Genomic DNA, 22,500 nt, shown 5'->3' on the forward strand with positions numbered 1-22,500 from the left:
CACCTTATAACATCGAGCCAACCTCGACCTAACCCGAAAGTCATAGCTTAGATACCACTAATTGCTTTCGAGTCCATCTTTTTTTAATCAGGGAATCTTCGCAACTGCCCAACTTGAGTTACTTTCTTTACAGTGTTGATCATTTCTACACCAAAAAACGTCGCATCTCGGGGTTAGGTTTCAGAAAGAATAAACTTCACTTGATATAACACTAGAAACTCATCTAATTCCAATTTTTATATTCCATTAGTTCGAACTAATATACGAAAATTTTCAATCCGCTTCCAAGGCCCTAAATTTTTCAATTCTCTTGACAGTCAAATTAAGTCATCTGGATCTACCGCTCAGTTTTGCAAAAACCTTAAAAGATTTCTTCTTTATCGTTAGTAGCATCAAATTCTTTGAAGTATTTACGCTTTTGTATTTTTGTGGATAAATGTGTGTGTGTGCACTCTTTCGTCTTTTAAATAATATATTGTATTACGTCCCAGTGCTATCTTAAACTTAATTTCTTAGTCTAATTTGAGGAAGCCCATAGCTCCATAAGCTCTTATAGTTTCTTTATGGGCTTCCTCGCCTTTTTTACAATTTTTTGTATTTTGTTTATTAAATTGGATACATTATATGTAATCATGGCAAATAAAAACCTTGAAACCTTGAAATATGGCAATCAATACTGTTGGCACCTACCCATTCTTGTCTTGGAGTTCTTGGAAGTGATTCCTTCCATGACATAATTAAAAAGTTTGCTCGCAGGGTATATCTTTGTCAGCAGTTTAAACAAATTTCGAATCATTTTCCTCACCACATCCTTTGGATCGCCAACCTTCAAAATAACATTATTCGATTAACTAAACAAATGCTCAGGGTGAAGGAGATGTCCACGGGCCTTGGCAGTGCCCCACCCGGCCCCCAGACAGAAACAAATGTTGCTATGACTTTCGTTACTTTGAAACAGTATTCCTAGAGTGCGGGAGAAAACTGCTCCCTCAGCTTTTTTCCTTGACCATGACTGAGCAGCTGATCAAAAAGGCGAGCGACAAGAGAGGGACAAGCGTTAATACCCCAGGTTAAAGTCTGGGTTTGGGATCCTTTTTTTATTCCCACACTGAAATTTTCCCACTTATGTCCAGAAAGGCACCTAATTCGATGTACGCCAAAATTTGGACATCCAACTCGAAATGTCCCTTTAAAGGGGCAGTGTCACGCTATTTTAGTCAAAATTCAAAACAATAAAACACAATGATGTAGTTTTATTGCCAATGGCCATTGAAGTGCACTGAAGCTAATCTTTGTTGTTTGCAGCCAAGGATGGATGGGATGGAAATGGATTGAAACTTGAAAACATTGGCCAGTTTTTAAAGTTTGGAGACGTTGTCCTCTGAAAGTGGCCAAAAATTAAATACGAATAGCTCTTTGGGCCATAAAAGGAAGGACGGAAGGAAGGGGGGGCCTTAATAACTTCCTTCCTCTGAAAAGGGAGTGCTTATAGGAGAGGGGGATTACTTGAGAGGGGGGGCGGAGCTTAATAGAAAATTTACAGTAAATAAATTGAGAAGAAAATTGAGGTGCAATGTTTAATCATCGGAAGCTACATAACCATGACAATAATTTTTTACCTTTTGAACGAGGTAAGGGATAAAACTTGAAGCTTCAAACTCCAGCATCTGATAATCGGCCTGTGCTAACATGATAAATGTGGCATCCATCAGTTCCAAGCATTTGATCAGCACAGTTGTGTTCGTGTCAAAGAATCGTAATGTCACCCACTTGAGAATGAGATCTAATGACTGCACAACTTCGGTCTGGTAGGGTGCATCGGAGGGAGGGTTCACACACTGAAAATACAAGACAAAGCTTCCAGCTGTCAATTAAGTCGTCACGCAACAATACTCCTCACTGCATTGCGTGACACGGAAAAACTGTTTGACCTTGGCGGAAATTGAACTTGCTTAAACAGTTCTTTCTACTTGGAAACGAACACGCCACCAAAGCAGTTTGATATCCTTATTATCCCAGGTGGTAGATTATTCGGTTTCTTCATATTTTGGCAAGTAATTCAGTGTGTTCTCTACTACTCCCAGGTGATCTGGTGACGTAATTTGGAGGACTTAGGTGTTGTTTCCAAACTCCCTGCAGTATTTCCATCGCCAAAACTCAACAGATAATTCCGTGTCTACCACATTTCCTGTTACTGAATGAACATTTAAGTAAACCCGACGAGATCTAACCTCACTTCTACCAAGTTGAATTCGAAAATAAGGCCGCGCGCGGTTGTTGGATTCGGCGTTAAAATGTTTCTGCCCAGTCCGCCGAGTTACGTCACCAGATCACCTAGTTGTATTTATGTATTTGTATTTACTTCCATAGCCAGCGTAGTGGCGGGAGGCAAGAGGCAATAACAAGCAGCGAAGCCGCGTGGAGAATGGGGAGAGGCGCTATGAAATTGAATACAGTTTGGTCACTGAGTGGACGAAATTTTCTGATTGGCTGATTACAAGAACACGTCAATCTAAAATTACTTGAGGCCTTCGTCCCTTTAGGAAAAGGAACAAGAAATCAACAACGTATGTCGCCAATCGAAGCAGTCTCGTCACCAGAGCCTCGGATCGACACAAGGCTCATTCTCGTCACCAGAGCCCTTGATCAAGAGAAGAGCTCTGGGGTCGAGATTGCCGCGACAAGGCTCTGGGAAACTCTGTGGAGGAGAACATGCGCCGTAGGGTTCTTATATGCAAACATTTGGCTCTTTGAACCTTACGACGCCTGCTCACTCCTCGTGCTAAAATGAATGAACCAATTAGAGACGCTTTTGATTGTCCTTCACGAAAACCAACGAGAAGACACTTTCCCCAGAGCTCTTCTCTCCCTCAGTCAAGAGAAGAGCTCTGGGGTCGAGATTGTAACCGAAGAACTGAAGGTACACCAAAAGCTATTGGTTATCTCAACAACGAAAAAGAACGGTACATTTCGCTCAAGAAAGAACGAGACTAATGCGAAGGAGTTGCTTTCAGCCAAAGGGTTATTCTAACCACTGTTTTTGGTGAAAGCATGATTTACACGATCTTCACTTTGGCGAAAGAATAAATTTTGTCAGCAAGAACGTGCACTATGATCGTTTAGCAGATACTGCAGTTGACAGTGCAAAGAAATCTTTCGCCTTCAATTTACTCTGGTGAATCTGAAACATTACAGGCACCTTTGAGGGACGATATCCATAATGGACACCAAATTTCAGTAAAAAAAATATCTGAAGTAAAGGGTGGTTGGATATGCCTCGAGACCTTTAATTAATACAGAATCAGCCTGGAGGGAAAGGGCCTCCGAGCTAACTTCACACATTCGGGTGTTGGCAACAGTTTTCCAAAATCAGAATCATTGATTTAGTTTCAACACATCAACAAGGCAACTATTGGGCCATTTCTGAGTTGCTAATTGTCTTGGTTTCGAAGTGAGTCTCGATGCTCAACTATTGAAAGGAAAATGAGTTTGATTTGCATAAGAATACGCAACTCATTTCCATTTGAATGGTTGTGCGCCAGGACTCGCTTTAAAACTGAGACATGCAGCAACTCGGAAATGGGCTATTGGATTAAACGATCACGAAATGTTGTTGAGTGAAGGGGGTAGTTTCTCGATAAATTGTGGTGCTGCGTCGGTGGGGAAGTAGTACACAAAAATTTGATTTTATCAACGGAGTTCATAATGCAAATTGGCCACCGTACAGGGATTCTAAAAGCTGACGTTTCGAGCGTTAGCCCTTCGTCAGAGCGAATCCAGAATTGAGTGGTTAGTTTAGATACCAAATCGTCAAAGTTCAGGGCTGTTTTCCGCGAGAGGGTCTTGACTTGAGGTATGTTAATTTCCTCGTTCGCAACGTCGCTCGGTAGTCTATTAATTCCCTCCCTTGATTCAAAAAAGGTTTCGGTTGATAAAGGATGTTTCTCGTAATAATCTCCGAATTGCAATTCCAGATTACATTCACATAATCTATAGCAGTCGTTCGCGGATTTACTTGGCGGTCTTACTCATTTCACTTTCTTCTTTGGCGTATCTCCACTTTCTGTGCTTTCCAAATTAACAGCTGTGTTTGCTCATCTGCCGTGCATGCTGCTATTCATTATTCATTTTCTTTGGCGTATCTCCACTTTCTGTGCTTTCCAAATTAACAGCTGTGTTTGCTCATCTGCCGTGCATGCTGCTATTCATTTTTGAGCCCAAATTAACACTGTTGGCTGTTCTTAATTGGTATTTCAAGATCTAAGTTTTCAGGCAGGCGGGATTTAACAGCATCCCTGCTTATTCGCCGCTCGTTCCTTCCGAGCCAACAATCCCGTCAGACACGCAGGTTACTAATTCCACATCTTCTAGTACTACAGTTATAGGGAGTGTACTACTCATCAGATGACTGAGTGTTTATTCTGGAACACACTCGCCTCGAATAGTCACTTTAGAGTAGTCAAAAATGGTGGTTTTACACTTTACTTAAAGTACCTGTTGAAGAATTTCTATCCCTTTCAGATGAAATTTAAAATCAGCATGAAACAAGTTCGTGTGTAGTGTTTTCCCAAAGCACGGTCTCATCTGTTCCTTTAGCTGCTCGACAAATTCATTTCTGGGAGCAGTAAAGTTCCATTTCAAGACCTGAAAAAAAAAAAAAAAAAAGAAAAGAAACTATGGAGAAATCTTCGCAAGACCCGAATAAAACTAGCCTGTGTAGCTTAGCGGTATTGTTGACGCGAGAGGCAAATTAACGAGCGGTGAAGCTGCGCGGAGAATGGGGATGCCTCTCGCGCCAAATATACAGCCATCTACGCAGGCTAGAATAAAACACATGACTTGGAAGATTGTACGGAAAGAAGATTTCCTCATTTTAAAATTTTCAGGGTTGTTGATACGTAGTCTTGAAAAAATTGCCAGCTACAATATTGCTCCATAAAGATAGAAAACACTAAGTCCATGCATTCCCCATCGCTTTGTTACAATCTTCTTTTACTCAGTTGAAATGTGTTTTTTCCAACCCTGAATTTTCTACACTTAATCAAATGTTCTTTTAGTAGGGACATTTCCAAATTCCATGGATTCGGATTTTGCCTACCTTGAGATCTTTTTCATCCTTGAATCGAGCATCTTTCCCGTTATACTTTAACAAAGGAGGCCCATCGTTTTCTACATCCGCTGACGCCTTCTTTGAGGACTGATGGAGGAGAAAAGGAGTGGTTATTATCATGTAAATACTAAACTGCGATCGGACGTTCTTTTCTTTAGAGAAGACGCGAAAAGTACCTTTCGCTCCGTTTTTTAAGCCACTGAAAATTAAGGCCAACGAACCATGTCGATATTTATAAAGGGACCAGGGTCATGGTTGCATTGAACATTCCCTTGGGACAACCATAATGCATCAATCATAAACTTCACTGGTGCGGTCCCCCTTAACTACCTTAGAATCCGATGACTTGCTGCTTGGCTTAGTCTTCTTGCTTGCATTTTCACCAGATGCAGTAGATGAGCTCGATGCTGTTGATGCCATGGTTCCCCCAGAAGATGGGGATGTATCTGCCTGAGGCTTACTGGTTACAGCTTTAGCAGCTGTAGCTGACGATTTGCTTGAGGCTTTTGTGGGCTCAGGGACAGATGCTCTTGCCTTCTCTAACATGGGCATCACATTGGATTTGGAAGCAGGCTAATGTTGAAAACAAAAAAATTGGGGCTACAACTAACAAAGTAAAAGTAAACACATATTGGAATAACAAGAAATGAGAAATGAGACCTTTTCAAAGAACTTTACTGGATTACAAATGTCTCAGAGTATAATCTTAATGTGAACTTTTTAAGTTTTAAATATCTTAATCCCAAGTCGTATCAGTAATTTGCTAACATGTTTCACACCTGTAAGGATTCTAAGATCGTGAACTAAGAACTAGTTACTAGTACTTCAATCTCGGTTAAAATTACATCACAATAATAATTATTATAGTGCCTTTTTAGTCAGTGCAACCAAACTTGGGAATAATCTTCCAGATAATATTTAATGTAATTTAAGTATCAGTCATTTAGACAGTAGTCTAATAAAAACTTACCTTTTTAGGGGTCACTTTTATTCATATACAAGTACAAGGAAGGCCCGGATTACGTTTTTGCAAACTTTGGCCGTGTAGCACTTATATATTAACAAACTTAACTGATTAGAGTGTAACGTAAAGTGCTAGTTTTCAACCCCATATGAACCATGTGAGCGTTAGCCCTACTAATGGAAATGGGCCCACACAAGGACAGAGAAAAACTCTGACCAGGGTGGGAATTGAACCCACGACCACCCTGGTCAGAGTTTTTCTCTGTCCTTGTGTGGGCCCATTTCCATTAGTAGAGCTAACGCTCACATGGTTCATAAGGGGTTGAAAACTAGCACTTCACATTACACTCTAATCAGTTAAGTCTATTTTTATTCATAGTTTTACAATTTATAATGCTATAGTATAATGTTTTAGATGAGTCACTTTTTTTCAATTGTATTGTAAAGTGTCTTAGAGTTTTAGGATGGGAGCTACAAAAAACGTTTGACGTTGTTATCATCATCATTATTACTACTATTATTGTCACTATTATAATTATCAGGTCATAGCCGACTTGGAGCTGTTTTCAATTATTGAGTGTGATAAAACAAATACCAAAGTAATCACTTTGACAAATCACAGTAGGGCTAAGGTCACAATGAACCAATCCAAATTCGAAGCAATTCCATGTAACATACTCAAAGCAGGGGAAAAATGGCACGTGCAAGTCATGATTGGCTTGGGTTTCCTTATCATTGGTTGATAAACTGACACGATACTTTTTAACCCAATCACCAAACATAGCAGTTGCAATCGTGCTCTTACTTTCGACAATCATTTGAAAATTTGCTCTATGATAGCAACGTTGTTGAAGACTAAACAATTCAATCAACTGGTGAATGGTTGCAGAAATTTCCTACCAATAAATTGCTGCCAAACACTTCTCAAATCACAGAGCATCTAACCTTTAAAAGTCTGGCAAACTGTCAGGAGATCACGAACCAAAACAAAAACAAACGGGGATGTGGCTCAACAAAACAAACTTGTGCCTAGCATATGAAGAATAACAAATTTCTTCATTTTTGAAGTGACACGGACCTTGAGTTTATTGGCCTGTTTACTCATTGCGTCCCATCCCACATGCTGCATCATCAGTGGCACAACAGCTTGTGCCTTCTTACGCACATCACCACTACGATCCTCCAGGCAGGAATAAAGAGGTGCAACTGTGGCAACCAATTCTTTGGGCAGGTTTTTCTCTGTCGGTAGCTTTTCCTCAAGCCAGCCTAACACCTGTGAATATTAATAACACGTCAAACTGAGTGCTTAATGATAACGATTGAAGTTTGAGTATCGAACAACAATATTTCTCTCTAAATGCATGAGCAAAAACACCGTTCTACTCGATGAGACGTTCAGCCGTTAAGGGGGGTGGGACTAAACCACAGAAAGACAATGGTCGTTAAGCAGGCTTTTTATTCAAAGAGCCCTACAAAGAGAATGCATGGATGGTATTATGAAGTAACTCTGACATCACTTCAATCAGAATGCGCATGCGCAACTAGTCCTGGTCCTCTGCTGTGCGTTTAAGTGAAAAACATGTAAAAACTCTCAGGAAACGAAAGGAAGAGGTGGTTTTTTTCACCGAATGGGAACTGTCCCATCATTTTTCGTTCACTGTAGCATGGAATTTATATTTGTCCAAAAATGGAAACGATATTTAGAAATGTGTATCAAACTGAGGGCCTTATGATGTCATATTTTTTTGAGAAATAACTTTTTCTTTAAATCCCCACTACAGATTTTATGTTACACTGTTCTCGTACCGTTGCATTAGAAAGTTGTGAAAAGTAAAGTTAACTCGCTGACTTTTTCGGCATTTTCTGTTTTGGTCACATGATTTACCAAATAAGGTTGCGAGACGAACCAGACACACATATTACATAGAACACATTTGGCAAAAAAATTATGGTGACTGTAGAGTTAAAGGGACTCGAGAAATGATTATTTGAAGGGATGCATAGCAACCCCCGTAAATAAAGAGTGCATGGCTATATATGTGGATGAGACTTTTCTGTATCGATTCAAATGGTAGTCCATGACATGTTCAGGATAAAGACTCTTAGAACAGATTTGTCTGGGAAATCAGAGTGGCAAGACTCAAAAGAGTAAATGAAGCAACTTAAAAAGCAACAAAAAAAATCATCAAAGATTAGAAGCCCAGTCTTTGCAATTACACTCCACTCTTCAAGGTGAAGAGTCAAGAACCATGGAAAGTGGTCAATTGCAAATTCAATATAATCATTGTTATGTACCCGAGGGGTGAGCACAGTGCAAGGAATATTTGAAATGTCATTTGTTTGTCCTTTAGATTTGAAGAAAGTTGAAATAAGAATGATCATTCCAGTCAACGTTTCCCTTAACTACACAGTTGTGTTAACTTTAACACTCATTAATCTTACTCTGTCTAATGCCAGAATGGCATAAGATTTAACTTGCCAATGGGGGCCATTCTAGGGGCGAGAAGGTTAACACAGGGGCGAGAAGGTTAACACAGGGGGAAGAAGGTTAACACAGGGGTGAGAAGGTTAACACAGGGTTCGTACACTATCTTAAACCAAAAATTCAAGGACTTTTCAAGGACCACATTTTCAAATTTCTTTTATTTACGTCGAAGAATTTACCCATGAAAATAGTCTGACAATACAATTCTTGTTCATTTTCCATAATGTACATGCGTGAAAATAATACCCAAAGGCACTGGTAACCATTCTCGACCCCACAGCTCGTCACGTTTGTATGACCATGACTTGAGCGGCTGATTATTTTTAATTTACTGAAGTTTTCTAAGATTTAAAATGTGGTCAATAAAATGTCTCATTTAACCATTCCAGCACCTACTTCTGTTCTCAAATTAGGATTCTCTGTGCAGAGGGCTCCAAAGATCACTTCACCTTCAATAAACGGTGTTAATCCAATTTCCTTGTGCCAGGAATTTAAGGCAGAAACTCCAGCTGCACGCACAGCATTCTACAATAACAACAGAAACAAAAGGAATTAGAACATAGTTAAAATCATGATCAGGCAAGCCAATAACAGTCACTTTAGCTTTGTTGTGTAGCAAGCAAACTTTTATGGTTAAGGGAAGATTTTGTTTCAATTTGTCATAATTATTTTTGGTTGTAGGCAAGCAAGAATTGATAATTATTTACCTTTGCCCAAATATGACCTAACGTTGGAATGCAAGCTATACTATTTTTGGTTTGGTTTGTTCCTTTTCCGTAAGAATTTCCGATTCTTGATTTTCTGTCTGTCATTTACACCACCCCCTGACAATCTTTAATCCTGCAAACAAATCGTGCACTTACATGTACTTGCCATGGTGCTAAGACCAGTGAAGTGGCCATTTTGAGAGTGTTGACCTATTTTCTTTCTCTCAAAGCCTAGATATAGCTTACTGACCCCCAAAGGACTAGCACCGCAGCAAGAATCGGAGCCTTTTACAACCTAAATCAAATGCTTTTAACAAAAAACTAATGGTTTGCAATACCTTGGCATCTGCTAATGTACTGAATATACCAGCACCCAAGATCTTGAGATGTCTGTTGACATTTGGTCCCATGGCAGTAGCAATGCTGGCACAGATGTTCAAAGTAATGGTCACCTTAACAAAACAACAACAAATGAGGCAATAAGGCACTGCAGAAAAATTGCATCAAGAGAAAACAATAGCCAGGGGTAATGTCCCAGGAGCACACACTTAAAAATCTAAGCAGGGCTATATGTGACAACTACACAAACGGTTTTTCAGTTTTGATGATCTAACTTTGTTGGAAATAAAGGGGCAGTGTCATAGATTGTTACTAAGAATCCGGAAAGCAAAGGAGACCTGCTTACCGATGGCAAACGAACATTAATGGCCAAAGTTTCTTCAAAACCACTATTTTAGCTGCCCGAGATTAAAATGACTGCCAACTTGAAAACGTCGCCGTTGTTTATGTGCCTAGTTTGCATGGACATACTACAAAACAAATGTTGCTTGAGAGCGAGGCTAGTGAGTCTAATTAGCACATAAACAAAAGTATCAATTTTGACCTCCATTTATGCATTCGGTCTATAGGAAGACTACGTGAATGTTTTCATCGAGGCATTATTCATAAACACAATAAATTGATCAGCAATGTCATCACTACAATATAAAGTTACCAGGTTTTTGTTTGAGTCCCCCAATCTGGCCTTGAGGGCTGGTGGAAGTTCTCCTAACTCAGCTGTGATGAACTTTGCTGCCGACAATATATCTACAACCTGGTAAAAAAAAATGTCTAGATTACATGTATTTAAACTCATTAAGCTCTCTTACCAATACACAAAGTACTACCAATGCTTAGTTGGTTAGAGTTCCATTTTATAAGATCAAGGTCAACAGTTTGACCTTCAATGACTTCAAAGGTTTCTTTCCACATTCTTCTGATCTGTGTGGCTCTAAACCTGATAATTACGGCTATTCATAAATGGAACCTGATAAATGATTATTATTCTTTTGTCCTTGAGACAGGCCAACTGACCCCCTTAGCATGAATGAACGACAACAAAATTTGCTTTAAAAAAAGATAGCTGGTAAAATAAGCAAAAAGACAAAACAATATTATTAATTGCCATCCATACAGCATATAAAGATTTTGCCAGCCCAGAGCACAGCAATAAAAGAGGGAAGTGATGGGGCCCCATCAACAGCCACCAATCACAAATTGAAAGCTCACAGAACTTCGGAGGTTGAGTTAAACATTAGGTTTACACTAGAAATTCTATAGTTGATGAAAATTGACTTTACTTTAACAAATATTCATTTTTTACCTTCTGTAATGCCTCCCCCCTAACTTTCCAGTTTTTGTCCCCAAGTTCTGTTATCAATCCTGGTGTTATCTGGGTACTGAAACAAAGGAAGATTACAGAAAAGGAAACCAAAAAAGCAGGCTACCAACACTTGCACACCATCATACTTCACTTCTGCAATGTTTTTGAATAACATTGCTGCACATGCAGCACCTCAGAATCACAGATTTCTATATTAAAGTCTCTGTGAGACACCTCATTTATGAAACTTAGAGCATCGGGATATAAATTCTACTATGTCTTTTAAGACTTTCATTTTGATAATTCAATGGAAAATTCAGAACTAGCCCTAAAAATAATGAAATAAGAGCGAAGGGTAAATTCAAACTTGTGACAAGTGCGCTTAACGCTTCCATTTCAAGCACCAATTTGACCACCCAAACGAAACCCAAAATTTGACAACCCATTGATCGAGTGATCCAGTAAGCACCTGAGGCCCCCTCACTATCGAGGTTGCTGCCTAACGGTCGCCCGGTCTCCTTATTTGCGAGCGCGGGCGACCAAATTTCTGAACAAGTAGCCCCAACGGGCGCCTTGCTTGATTCATCCTCACTTTCTTGTAAATATGATCCCAGCTGGAATTAATTAATTCTGGGCTCTTGAAAAAAATGACTTGGGCAACTTAATGTTGGAAGCCCGAAGGGCTCCCAGAAAATTTTCTTAGGCAACAGCCTTGACTATGTATACCTTATTGAGACTTTGTTATCAATGAGTAAAAAAGGAGCAAATTAAAGCCTTAATACAGGGTTTATAATAGTTACCTTATGTCAGTCCTATCCACAAGGTCCGCCATATTGATAACAGGTGTTCCATCCTCACCCCCTCCCCTGCCATCTTCTTCCTCTACCCCTTCATTATCATCATCAGCTCCTTTAGGAGCCAAGCCAAGTGTTGGTGCTGGCGGCTTCTCACCTTTCATCTGGAAGAAATTAACACCAGATAGCGAGTTTCAATTGATTGTCATAAAACCAAAACCAAAGTAATTACTTTGGCCAATCAAAAAGCACTGAGACAATCTGGCAAACCAATCAAAACTCGAAGTAATTACACATAGCCGACACAAAGCGCGGGAAAATGTGCACGCGTGAGCCACGATTGGGTTGTTCGAGAAAAAATCCACCCCCCCCCCCCCCCGACGGATGGGATTCTGGAAATTCTCGTGGGAGGGGGGGTCAAGGACCGTGGAAATCCAGGCGAGAGGGGGGGTTGAATTTGAAAAAAATTTCTTCAGGGGTCATCTGAACCAATAGTTCACGCGATTCGAACGTTTAGTTCGGTGACAGTTTAGCGCTCTCAAACCCTGAAAATAGTAGAAATATTTTGTTCACATATTTCTCACCTGACATAAATGATAATCTAAGTTCCTTCACAGGTCCTTTTATAGCAGAAAACGCGAACAAGATACTAAAGAAAGAGCCGTCGCAACAATATTGCAACGAAGAGTTTGAAACGCCTGACACATTTTTACTCGTACCCAGACCCAGCGCGCCACCGTTGTTTCGTGTAATGATACAAAGAAAGAACAAAGAAAGCGCAAAGAGCAAAGACAGAACAAGGGCAATTGATTTTTATGAGCTAAGAGTGTACAAACACTCGTTCGCGTTTTAGCATTTTTGCTCCTTTCTTTTCTTAGTTCCACACAACAGAATTTTTATATAATTTAGCCAAAGCTTTAGAAACTAAAAAAGAACATCTTCTATACGTGATTGTGCGTATTTTCTATAAAAAATAAATTAAATCCAGGCAGGAGGGGAGGGTCTTTTGTCTTGGAAATCCAGACAGGAGGGGGGTCTTGGGCTTCAGGAAATCCAGGTGAGAGGGGGGGTTAAAAAACGACCCCATCCGTCGGGGAAGGGGGGGGGTGTGGATTTTTTGTGGAATAACCCATTGGTTTTGGTTTCACTTCCGATTGGTTGAAAAAATGGCAGAAGAACTTTCAACGAATCACTGAGTGAATTAGTAATCATAAACCAAAGTAATTATCTAATTACTTTTGACACTCAATTGAAAACCACTCTAAGGATCTGCAGCAATCACATTGAGCAGGTAAAGCTTCTGCACAATGCAAGGTGTTCCCCCCATAGCCTTAGTATGTAACACTGCTGGCCAGCAATGCCTCTCTTTTAACTTTGCTTAATAAATTTCATTTAGCATCATTATGAAATTTGTTGCTAACAACTTAATTAAACCTATAGCATTGACCCTTCAAAGCCAGTCAGGCGTGAATCATTTTACAGGAAGTGGCCCTTAATGAATGACACTTGCATCTTTTCAGTAGGCCACTTACAGAATAACAATGTCATTAGACAAAACAGCAAGACTAACCTACCTTTTCAAATTCAGCATCAATTTGCTGTAACAGTGCAGGCTTCTCTTCCTCAAAAAACATCCTCAAATTGGCCCCAACATACATGTACAATGTCCCCAACAAAGATATAGCAGCTGTGCGGACTGCCTGAAAAAAAAATGCATGCTGTGAATAACAAGGGAATCTTCAACAAGATGCCTACAAGGGCGTATCAGGTAACACAAATTGCCCAGTTACAGTGAACTTCAACTACAGAAAATGGCGAGAGATTACCAGAAAGATAAATCTGTAATACAACTTGCAGTTGTTTGTTGTAAAAATGCTAATGTTATTAATGTTACTAAATTTGCAAATGAAAACAATGAAGCCCTATTAGGTGTTATCAGGATACAGGATTTTTTTGTTGAAAGAGACTTTATTCAAATCCCACAGTTTAACTTGCTTCCTTAATTCCGTTCATCCTAAAATTACAAGGTCAGTTCTAAATCACCCAGAAAACTTATTACAAATCACGGTTCAACAACTTATCATCTTGTATTCGAAGTCCAGTTCCGCAATCCTGGTTTAGTTCCCTGCAAACTGTTTAAATCTGCTGTAGCGAAGACAAAAAGACACTTGTTCCTTGAAAACTGTTTAAATCTGACATGGTGAAGACAAAAAGACTTGTTCCTTGGAAACGGTTTAAATCTACCATGGCAAAGACAAGAAGACAACATCTGCACTCTGCTTTGACACTCATTCGCAATTTCTTGAAGTCCCTGCTGGAATGCCACAAGGAACAAAGATCGGACCATGGTTGTTCTTAACTATGATTAACGACCTTCATATCACCCTCCCCCAAACCACTTGAGGGGGAAATAGGCTGATAACACAACCTTCTCCGAGGTTATCCTTAAATCAGGAGTAAGTACCATTCAAGACTCCATATCACAAGTTGTGTATTGGTCAGAAGAGAGTAAATTCCAACTAAACACATCTACATGTAAAGAGCTCCAAATTAACTTTACCAATACTCCCCTCAGAGAAGACCACATCACAACTGACAATGACCAAAGCTTCCAAGTAGTACAATGCAACAAAATTCTGGGCATGACTATCAGTGACAATCTCAAATGGAATGCACATTTTCATATAGAAAACATAACTACCAAGACTTAAAGACGACTATACCTATTAAATCAAACAACTAAAACATGCAGATGTAGACATTGTATCATTAGTCCAGTTCTATGGTTGCTGCATAAGATCAATCTTAGAATGTGCTTGTCAAGTTTTCCATCATAATATTCCACTTTATTTATGTGACAATATTGAACATATCCAAAAGCGTGCCTTACATATAATTCTACGAGATCTCAAATACTGAGAAGCCTTGATTGAAACTGACTTGGAGTCTCTTTATAAAAGAAGAGAGAAGTTATGCAAAAATTATTTACATCTACAGAAAATGACTCAATCACAAGCTTCACGGCTTATTACCACCTTTGAACCACATGTCTTGCAAGACTAACCGTTATAAGGTAAAGTCTCTGTTACGAGCATGGAAGGCCCACAGGCCGGCGCTTATCTCTCGTTTCCGTAGCAAGAAGCGACTAGGGCTAGTCCATCGCAGGGTAACCCCCAGCATTTTCACCGGTACCCATTTATACACCTGGGTGAAAAGAGACACCGCAGTAAGAGTAAAGTGTCTTGCCCAAGAACACAACACAATGTCCCCAGCCACGACCCGAACCCGGACCACTCGATCCGGAGTCAAGTACTCTAACCATGAGGCCACCACGCTTCCCAATCGTTATAAAGACTCATTCATAATTTCTTCAGCACAGTTAGCTTAGGTGTCTTGATCAATTTATAAAAGTACATTTTTGTATATATAGTCCTACTGTATATGATTTTTAGTCCTATACATGCATGTATAATGCTTCCTTTTAACAAATGTAATTCAGCCCACGGGCTGCGAGATTTGTTTGTCTATTAAACATTATTATTATTATTATTATTATTATTATTATTAATATTATTATGTACTCCATTTCCTTCAATTCTCAAAAATCTAAAATCCCATAATTGTGTGTTGCATAGTCCAGTCCAAAGTTAACCTTTTTCAATTCCATAATCTTGATTTCAGGATTCCAGACATTCCACAATAACTTGAAATCTTATTAAGAAAAAGCTTAAATCCAGTAGTCCAGTCCGGGTTAAAATCGCCAAAACTCCCTCTATCGTCGATTCAGAACTCAACAAAAGCTAAAAGTAGGAAATAGTTCTCAGAAACTACAAACGTTCATCATGATTCTACGCTCAAGCTGAACAATAAGCTAATGATAAGCTGAACGATAAGCTCATGTTGAACGATAGCAAGCCTGAAGTATTGACTACTGGGTCTCACCAACAGCTATTGTAGCTAAGGTCAACATTGACAACATCCAAGTTGGAGCGCCAGAGATCAAGATCAGAAAGTGTCCTACGGAAGAAGCTACAGGTGTACCAAGACACTGGTTCACAGGTTTGTGACCTTGCACATTGACTACTGTAACTCTCTGTTATTCAGGATATCTCAGCACCCAACCACTCGTCTTCAGAAAGTGCTCAATGCTGATGCATGTCTGACTTGCCATATTCCGCGATACAAGCACATCATGCCTGTTCTTAAGGACTTACACTGGCTGCCAATCATCTATCGTATTCATTTCATGATAGCCCTTTAAGTATTTAAAGCTCTCAACCTGGGAATGTGGCGAATGTATCTTCAAGAGCTTTTTAATGCCAAGACTCCGGGGCATTACTCTCTTCGCAGTGACACCCTAGGACTTCTTGTGGTTCCGATTACTTCATTTAAGACCTTTGGGGACCGTGCTTTTGTGAGTCAGGAACTCCCTCCCTTTCTCTATTCGAAATAATGCCTCTATTGAAAGTTTTAAAAGAAATCTGAAAACATTTTTTAATGAAGCGTTCAATTAATCAATTTTAATACAAGCTGATAATTTTATCTCTCTTCAATCTCCTCAGTTTAAACTTTTAGAACGATTTTAAAGCATTCATTTATTCATTGATTTACATCATTTTTTTATATATTTATTTTACTTAGATTATTATAGTTATAAAGTTTTTTTTTTTTATGGTATTTTAATTAGTTTTTATAAAGGAATTGTAAAGTGCTTTAAAATTCACATGGGCATAAGTGCTTTATAAATTATTTCATTTTTATTATTACTATTACTATTATTATTATTATTATTGAAGATTGGAAAGAACGTTTTCAAGTCGAGTGCATTATTCAGTGATTATTATTATTATTATTATTATTATCATTATCATTATCATTATCATTATCATTATTATCATTATTATTATCATTATCATTATCATTATCACGTTGAAATGGGATCTTTTACTCCCCTAGTCTTTGGAACCAACGGCGGGATGGGAGTCGACTGCAACTGCTTTCTCAAGCGCTTAGCCGAGAAGCTCTCAGAAAAGAATGAGGAACCGTATCACACTACAATTAGTTGGATTAGAACATTGCTTTCTTTTGAGATTTTAAGGTCGGTACACACATGCGTAAGAGGTTCCAGGACACCCTTCCACAAAATCCCACAAGGGGATTTCATTGATGATTGCCGCTTAAACGCTATTAGTATTTTAGGATCTTTGTAATATTCTTGGTTTCACTTTTAATCGAAATGAATTGTATTTTATTTTATTATATTTTTTGGTTAAAGATGTTGTCGTCAGATACTAGGTTTTATAAAATTTATTTGACTATGCCCCATTTTATAAAAACATTCTTTGTAAATATTTACTTTTATTCTTATGTACATAATTCTATTATCTAGTTTTTAATTCATTGTCATTGTAAAGCAGTTTTTAACCTTCGAATTATCGCTATATAAAATAAAGGTGTTTATTATTATCATTATCATTATTATTATTATTATTATTATTATTACTATTAACAAAAAACTATCAAAAAGGAAACCAAAAAACCTTGTGATCACTTCTTGAGAAAACAGACACTTGAGAAGTGATCAGGATACCGTGTGGGCGGCCATCACTGCCAAAAATAGAAGAAATTGAAATGCAACAGGGAAAACAGAAATGGTTTAGTGATGGTTTGCCAAACAAAATGTGTGGTTTTGAAATGAAACCATCAAAAAACAAAAGATTTTAAGTGTTCAAAACTGAAATGGTTTAGATTGTTTTGAAATGGTTCAGACACTGATATTAAAATAGAACAGACTAATTGAAAATGGTTTATTCAACTGAGAATCGATCTGTCGATGAAATGTGAAATGATCAGGCCTGACAACAAATGATCTTGTGCCACAAAGCAAAATGCTTTACTCAAAGAAGGCATGATTCAGCTAATTGAAAAATGACAACCTCACTGGCAAACGGTTTAATCAAGTGTCAAATGGTTTGAGAAATGGGCAATCGATTCAGAGTAATGTCAAATGGACAAGACAAGACTGAAACAGTTTTGTTAAAGAAGGAACGTTTCAATTAAACGACGGACAACTTAACTCACCGGCAAATGGCTTAACTAAGTTTAATAGCCAGGCAAGTGATTCAGTGCAAGGTCAAATGAACAAGTTAAGACTGAAATAATTTAGTCAATGGGGGGTCTGACGTAAATATCTATCATCAGCCCAATTAAACTTGGCACGAACCTGACAGGCTTTTCGTTCTCTGGGTGAAATTGTTTTCTTCCTTCGTTTTGGATGATGTATTCTTTTTGTTTTTCAAGAGCAGAGCTAAATGTAACTAAGGGCTATATGTCACTGATTTATGATGTCTAAAGAATGAAGATAAACATGATAAGGTCCTATGTTCCACTTCAGAGTTGTCTCCTTGATAGCTTTACTCTGTTTTTGTACGGGAAGTGGAAACTGTGTCAAAGTGGGGTTTCGTAAAGATGTAGTCTCTTTCCCAGCCATCTTTTGGGATGTCACACGACCAGCTTTGCGTGACATCCTGACCATTGACTACATGACTGACTAAAAAGAAGGGTCCTTAAGGTACTTCCCTTGAAGATGACATACTATCCAGATTTTTGTCAAACTTGGCACAACTGCTATTCATACACAGGACACTAAAAAATGGCAATAAAAAGATGGTGTCACCATACTTGTTTTCGCGCTGCATGCCCTTTATTCTAAGTACAACAAAAAAAAGCGAGGTGACACAAACACCAACCCAGTGTGGCCAGCACATCACGCACGCACACAATCATTTCACCCAGTAAATTAGCAGCCATAGACAGCTGTTTTGGCCTTGCTAGGCCTCATCAGCATGGCGAAGCTAACATATTAGGCGGGTGTGTCTTAGACACCCCTTTAAGTGGCAGCTCCACACAACAAATGTGGTAAGCTGGGTTGGGAACAGCACAGCTGTTCTCCCACGGCAAGCGTGTGGGAAGGTGGATCACCAAGAGACCAGTGTGTCACAAGGTCACACAAACACCAACCCAGTGTGGCCAGCACATCACGCACACACACAACCATTTCACCCAGTCGATTAGCAGCCATAGACAGCTGTTTCGGCCTTGCTAGGCTTCATCAGCATGGCGAAGCTAACGTATTAGGCGGGTGTGTCTTAGACACCCCTTTAAGTGGCAGCTTCACAAAACAAATGTGGTAAGCTGGGTTGGGAACAGCACAGCTGTTCTCTCACCGCAAGCGTGTGGGAAGGTGGATCACCAAGAGACCAGTGTGTCACAAGGTCACACAAACACCAACCCGGTTGGTGTTCTTGTCACCTTGCTTTTTTTGTTGTACTTAGAATAAAGGGTATGCAGCACGAAAACAAGCATGGTGACACCATCTTTTTATTGCCTTTTTTTAGTGTCCTGTGTATGAATATCAATTGTGCCAAGTTTGACAAAAATCTGGATAGTACGTCATTTTCAAGGGAAGTGCCTTAAGGACCCTTCTTTTTAGTCAGTCATGTAGTCTATGGTCAGGATGTCATGCAAAGTTCGTTGCGTGACATCCCAAAAGATGGCTGCGAAGGACACTATGTTCTTTACGAAACCCCACTTCAATACAGTTTCCATTTCACATACAAAAACAGAGTAAAGCTATCAAGAAGACAACTCTGAACTGGGACATAGGACCTTATGTTGGTTATCTCCATGCTGTGGACATCATTAATCAGTGACATTTAGCCCTTAGTTACATTTAGCCCTGCTCTCGAAAAACAAAAAGGAAAGTTCATCTAAAAAGAAGGAAGAAAATAATTTCACCCTGGAGAACAAAGAGCCTGTCAGGTTTGCACCAAGTTTTATCGGGCTGATGACAGATCTTTACGTCAAAACCCCTGTCAACTAAATCATTTCAGTCTTGACTTGTTCATTTGACCTTGCACTGAATCAATTGCCCAGCTATTAAACCACTCGACACTTGATTAAATCATTTGCCGGTGAGTTAAGTCATCCATCGATTAGTTGAACTGTTCCTTCTTTAACTAAACCATTTCAGTCTTGTCTTGTCCATTTGACATTGCACTGAATCGATTGCCCATCTCTTAAACCCTTTGACACTTGATTAAACCATTTGCCGGTGAGGTTTTGTCAATTAGCTGAACCATGCCCTCTTTGAGCAAACCATTCTGCTACGAGGGCATACAATCATTAATTTTGTCAGACTTGATCATTTCAAACTTAATCAATGTATCGATTCTCAGTTGAGTAAACCGATTTGAATTAGTGTGTTCTGTTTTAACGTCGGCGTCTGAACCATTTCAAAACAATCTAAACCATTCCAATTCTGAATAAACCGCTTCACAAAAAACAATTAAGGTCTAAGGCTCAAAATAGTTGTCCTTAGATACAGTTAGGGTAATCATATCAAGACGAAATTTGGCCAGGGTATGACGTACCCATTGTAGATTTCTCACATTATATTTTCCTCCAAAATAACGTTACCATGGCAACGATATTAGGCATTTCTTTGAGCCTTAAAATGACAGTATGTGGTCTTTTTTGGAGAAACGGGACGGTGCAATTTTCCCATTCAGCGTTACCAGATAATGTTAGAAATACTCTCTAAAATATTTAAAATTCAACAAAATCTGTAGGCCAGTTTTTCGGAAAAATCAGTTTTTTTGAAATGTCTCTACCTTTTTTTTACCTCCCAAATTTTTTTTAAATTTGAAAGAAACGTTTTAAATTAATCTAAGCTAACATGCAAAAAATGAAAAAAAATTCACTGTCCGGAAGCAGAGATATAAACAAGCAAAGCTGCAAAATCAGGAAAAATGAGGGGGTTACAAGGTCACCTGCTCATTCAAGTCCACACGCAAGTGGAGCTACAGGCCAGCACAAACCGTTTGTGTAGAATTTTCGTAGTTTTCGTGAATAGGGGATGTCTATTTATATTCCATGTATATAGGAATTAGGATAAAGGTGAGAGAAATTAGCATCATTTGTTCATTTCTGGTGACCCATTTGAATCATGAGCTGACGCAAGCAGCTTACGAACTGTGTGTTTGGCTTACGTGCGCGCTCAGCTGAAAACACATTTGAGCCTCCCTAAAACCTTTTGTTTTTCTACAGTTTCATTTCAAAATCACTTATTTCATTTAGCATCACTAAACCATTCCTGGGTTTTCTCTGTTCCATTTCAATTTCTTGTATTTTTGGTGACGATGGCCTCCAATAATACGGGATATTAAGGTAAAAAAATTGTAGGGATACAGAATTTTTGGCTGGGGGGAGGGGCAGAGGAAATTGACAGGATATTTTTCAAAATAGGAACGCATTGTGTACATATGTTAGTGCAGTAACTTGACAGTATTTTTTTCCACAACTGTCAACTGAGCTGTGTTTTGTTTTTCAGGAGATTCAAGTTGTCCTTGTGTAATATGTAGCTCTACTAGTACACAACAATGGTTTGGTGCCATGAAGCATTACAGTGTCATGGCAGATGTTTTTGCTAAATACCCCCTGAGAAGACATGTCGTTCAGTAAAATACTAAAGCCAGAAAGACTGAAGAAAGTAAAAGGGAATTGAGAAACATTGGCTTTAAGGCTGACATGTTGAACATTTACAACTTCTTTAATTTTCATCACAAGCTTAATAAGCGTGTACTCCTGAGCTTCTGACAGCTTCCCAAGACAAAAGTTCACTGAAGTTAACCCCTATCTGGCGGGGTTAGTATCTGGATGAGCGACGTTAACATATTTAACAGTTTTAGTTTTTATTATGCATTTTGTATAAAATATCACAAAGCTATGCAATGCACACAGTTAGCAAAAGCTAGTCGAGGCAAGGAGTGTTTACAAATATATTCCAGATAAAACGGTTACAAATATATAACTACACATTCACATAAATAATAAATTAGTTTTAGAATACAGTTAGTGCAGTGGAGAACAGATTAACACTTGTACAGTACATGTATAACATAAATAAATGTGAAAACGTAATTTAAATTGAGTAAATAAATGACTGACTACATGACAAACTAAACTGAGGAGTCAAAATTTGCCAAACAATATTTTCGAAACATCAATGTGTCATCATATTTTAGTAGTCTTTGGATGAGGATACCATTAACATTATTTTTGAAGTTGGATTTTGACATATGGCAACTTCACAAGATAAGGTATTCCAAATTTTAACGCCAATTCTCATGAAAGATCTTTATTGAATATCTATTCTCAAACGTTTAAGAAATTAATCTCCTCTTTGCGATGATCTCATCTCGTAAGGATGAATATCAGTTTGATGGGTGAATAGGTTAAATATACCGGTATTAGGAGGTGTCAAGGAACATATGACCAAAAATTCTGTTTACACTCAAAAATGCGAACTATAAGCAAGGTACTGATTTTGTTAGTCTGTTTTACGCAAACCAAATATTAACGCAAAAGTAAATATTGATATAATAGTTTTAAAGAAGAGCAGAAGGAACTCTTTGGGAAGTGTCAATCAAGAATAAAACAATTATTTGCCATCAGCGACAAAATTTGCGAGATGAAAACATCATAAATTTTGTGCCACGAATATAACAAGTTACATGTACCATCAGCAAAAAATATTTTGGGAGATTTTTATTACGTTCAATTTTTCTATCGTACTTTTGTGTACAATTAAAATTGCAAAATCAAAAGCAACATTGATTTTAGCGGCCGCCTGTCATTAAGTTATCTCACATGCTGGTGACACCATCTAGGGCAATACTTACATGACTAATTGTATTGCAGAAAAAGGCAATAAGAATCATTACCTTTGCCCAGTATAA

General features: G+C 38.6%; 1 protein-coding gene across 1 annotated transcript in view; it reads right to left on the bottom strand.

The window, feature by feature from the left end:
- Nucleotides 1-22,500, bottom strand: part of LOC137969403 (cytoskeleton-associated protein 5-like) — an 80,845-nt gene that overhangs the window by 28,202 nt on the left and 30,143 nt on the right. The window contains exons 21-32 of the mRNA XM_068815621.1: nucleotides 13,276-13,401; nucleotides 11,708-11,865; nucleotides 10,908-10,983; nucleotides 10,260-10,358; nucleotides 9,604-9,717; nucleotides 8,955-9,083; nucleotides 7,152-7,346; nucleotides 5,441-5,683; nucleotides 5,099-5,197; nucleotides 4,495-4,644; nucleotides 1,620-1,838; nucleotides 691-826 (exon numbers count right to left, since the gene is read on the bottom strand). Coding sequence (XP_068671722.1) covers nucleotides 691-826; nucleotides 1,620-1,838; nucleotides 4,495-4,644; nucleotides 5,099-5,197; nucleotides 5,441-5,683; nucleotides 7,152-7,346; nucleotides 8,955-9,083; nucleotides 9,604-9,717; nucleotides 10,260-10,358; nucleotides 10,908-10,983; nucleotides 11,708-11,865; nucleotides 13,276-13,401 — 1,744 coding nt within the window. The remainder of the gene's footprint in view (nucleotides 1-690; nucleotides 827-1,619; nucleotides 1,839-4,494; nucleotides 4,645-5,098; nucleotides 5,198-5,440; nucleotides 5,684-7,151; nucleotides 7,347-8,954; nucleotides 9,084-9,603; nucleotides 9,718-10,259; nucleotides 10,359-10,907; nucleotides 10,984-11,707; nucleotides 11,866-13,275; nucleotides 13,402-22,500) is intronic.

Source organism: Montipora foliosa, chromosome 9 (genome assembly GCF_036669935.1).
Source record: "Montipora foliosa isolate CH-2021 chromosome 9, ASM3666993v2, whole genome shotgun sequence".
Taxonomy (NCBI): Eukaryota; Metazoa; Cnidaria; class Anthozoa; order Scleractinia; family Acroporidae; genus Montipora; species Montipora foliosa.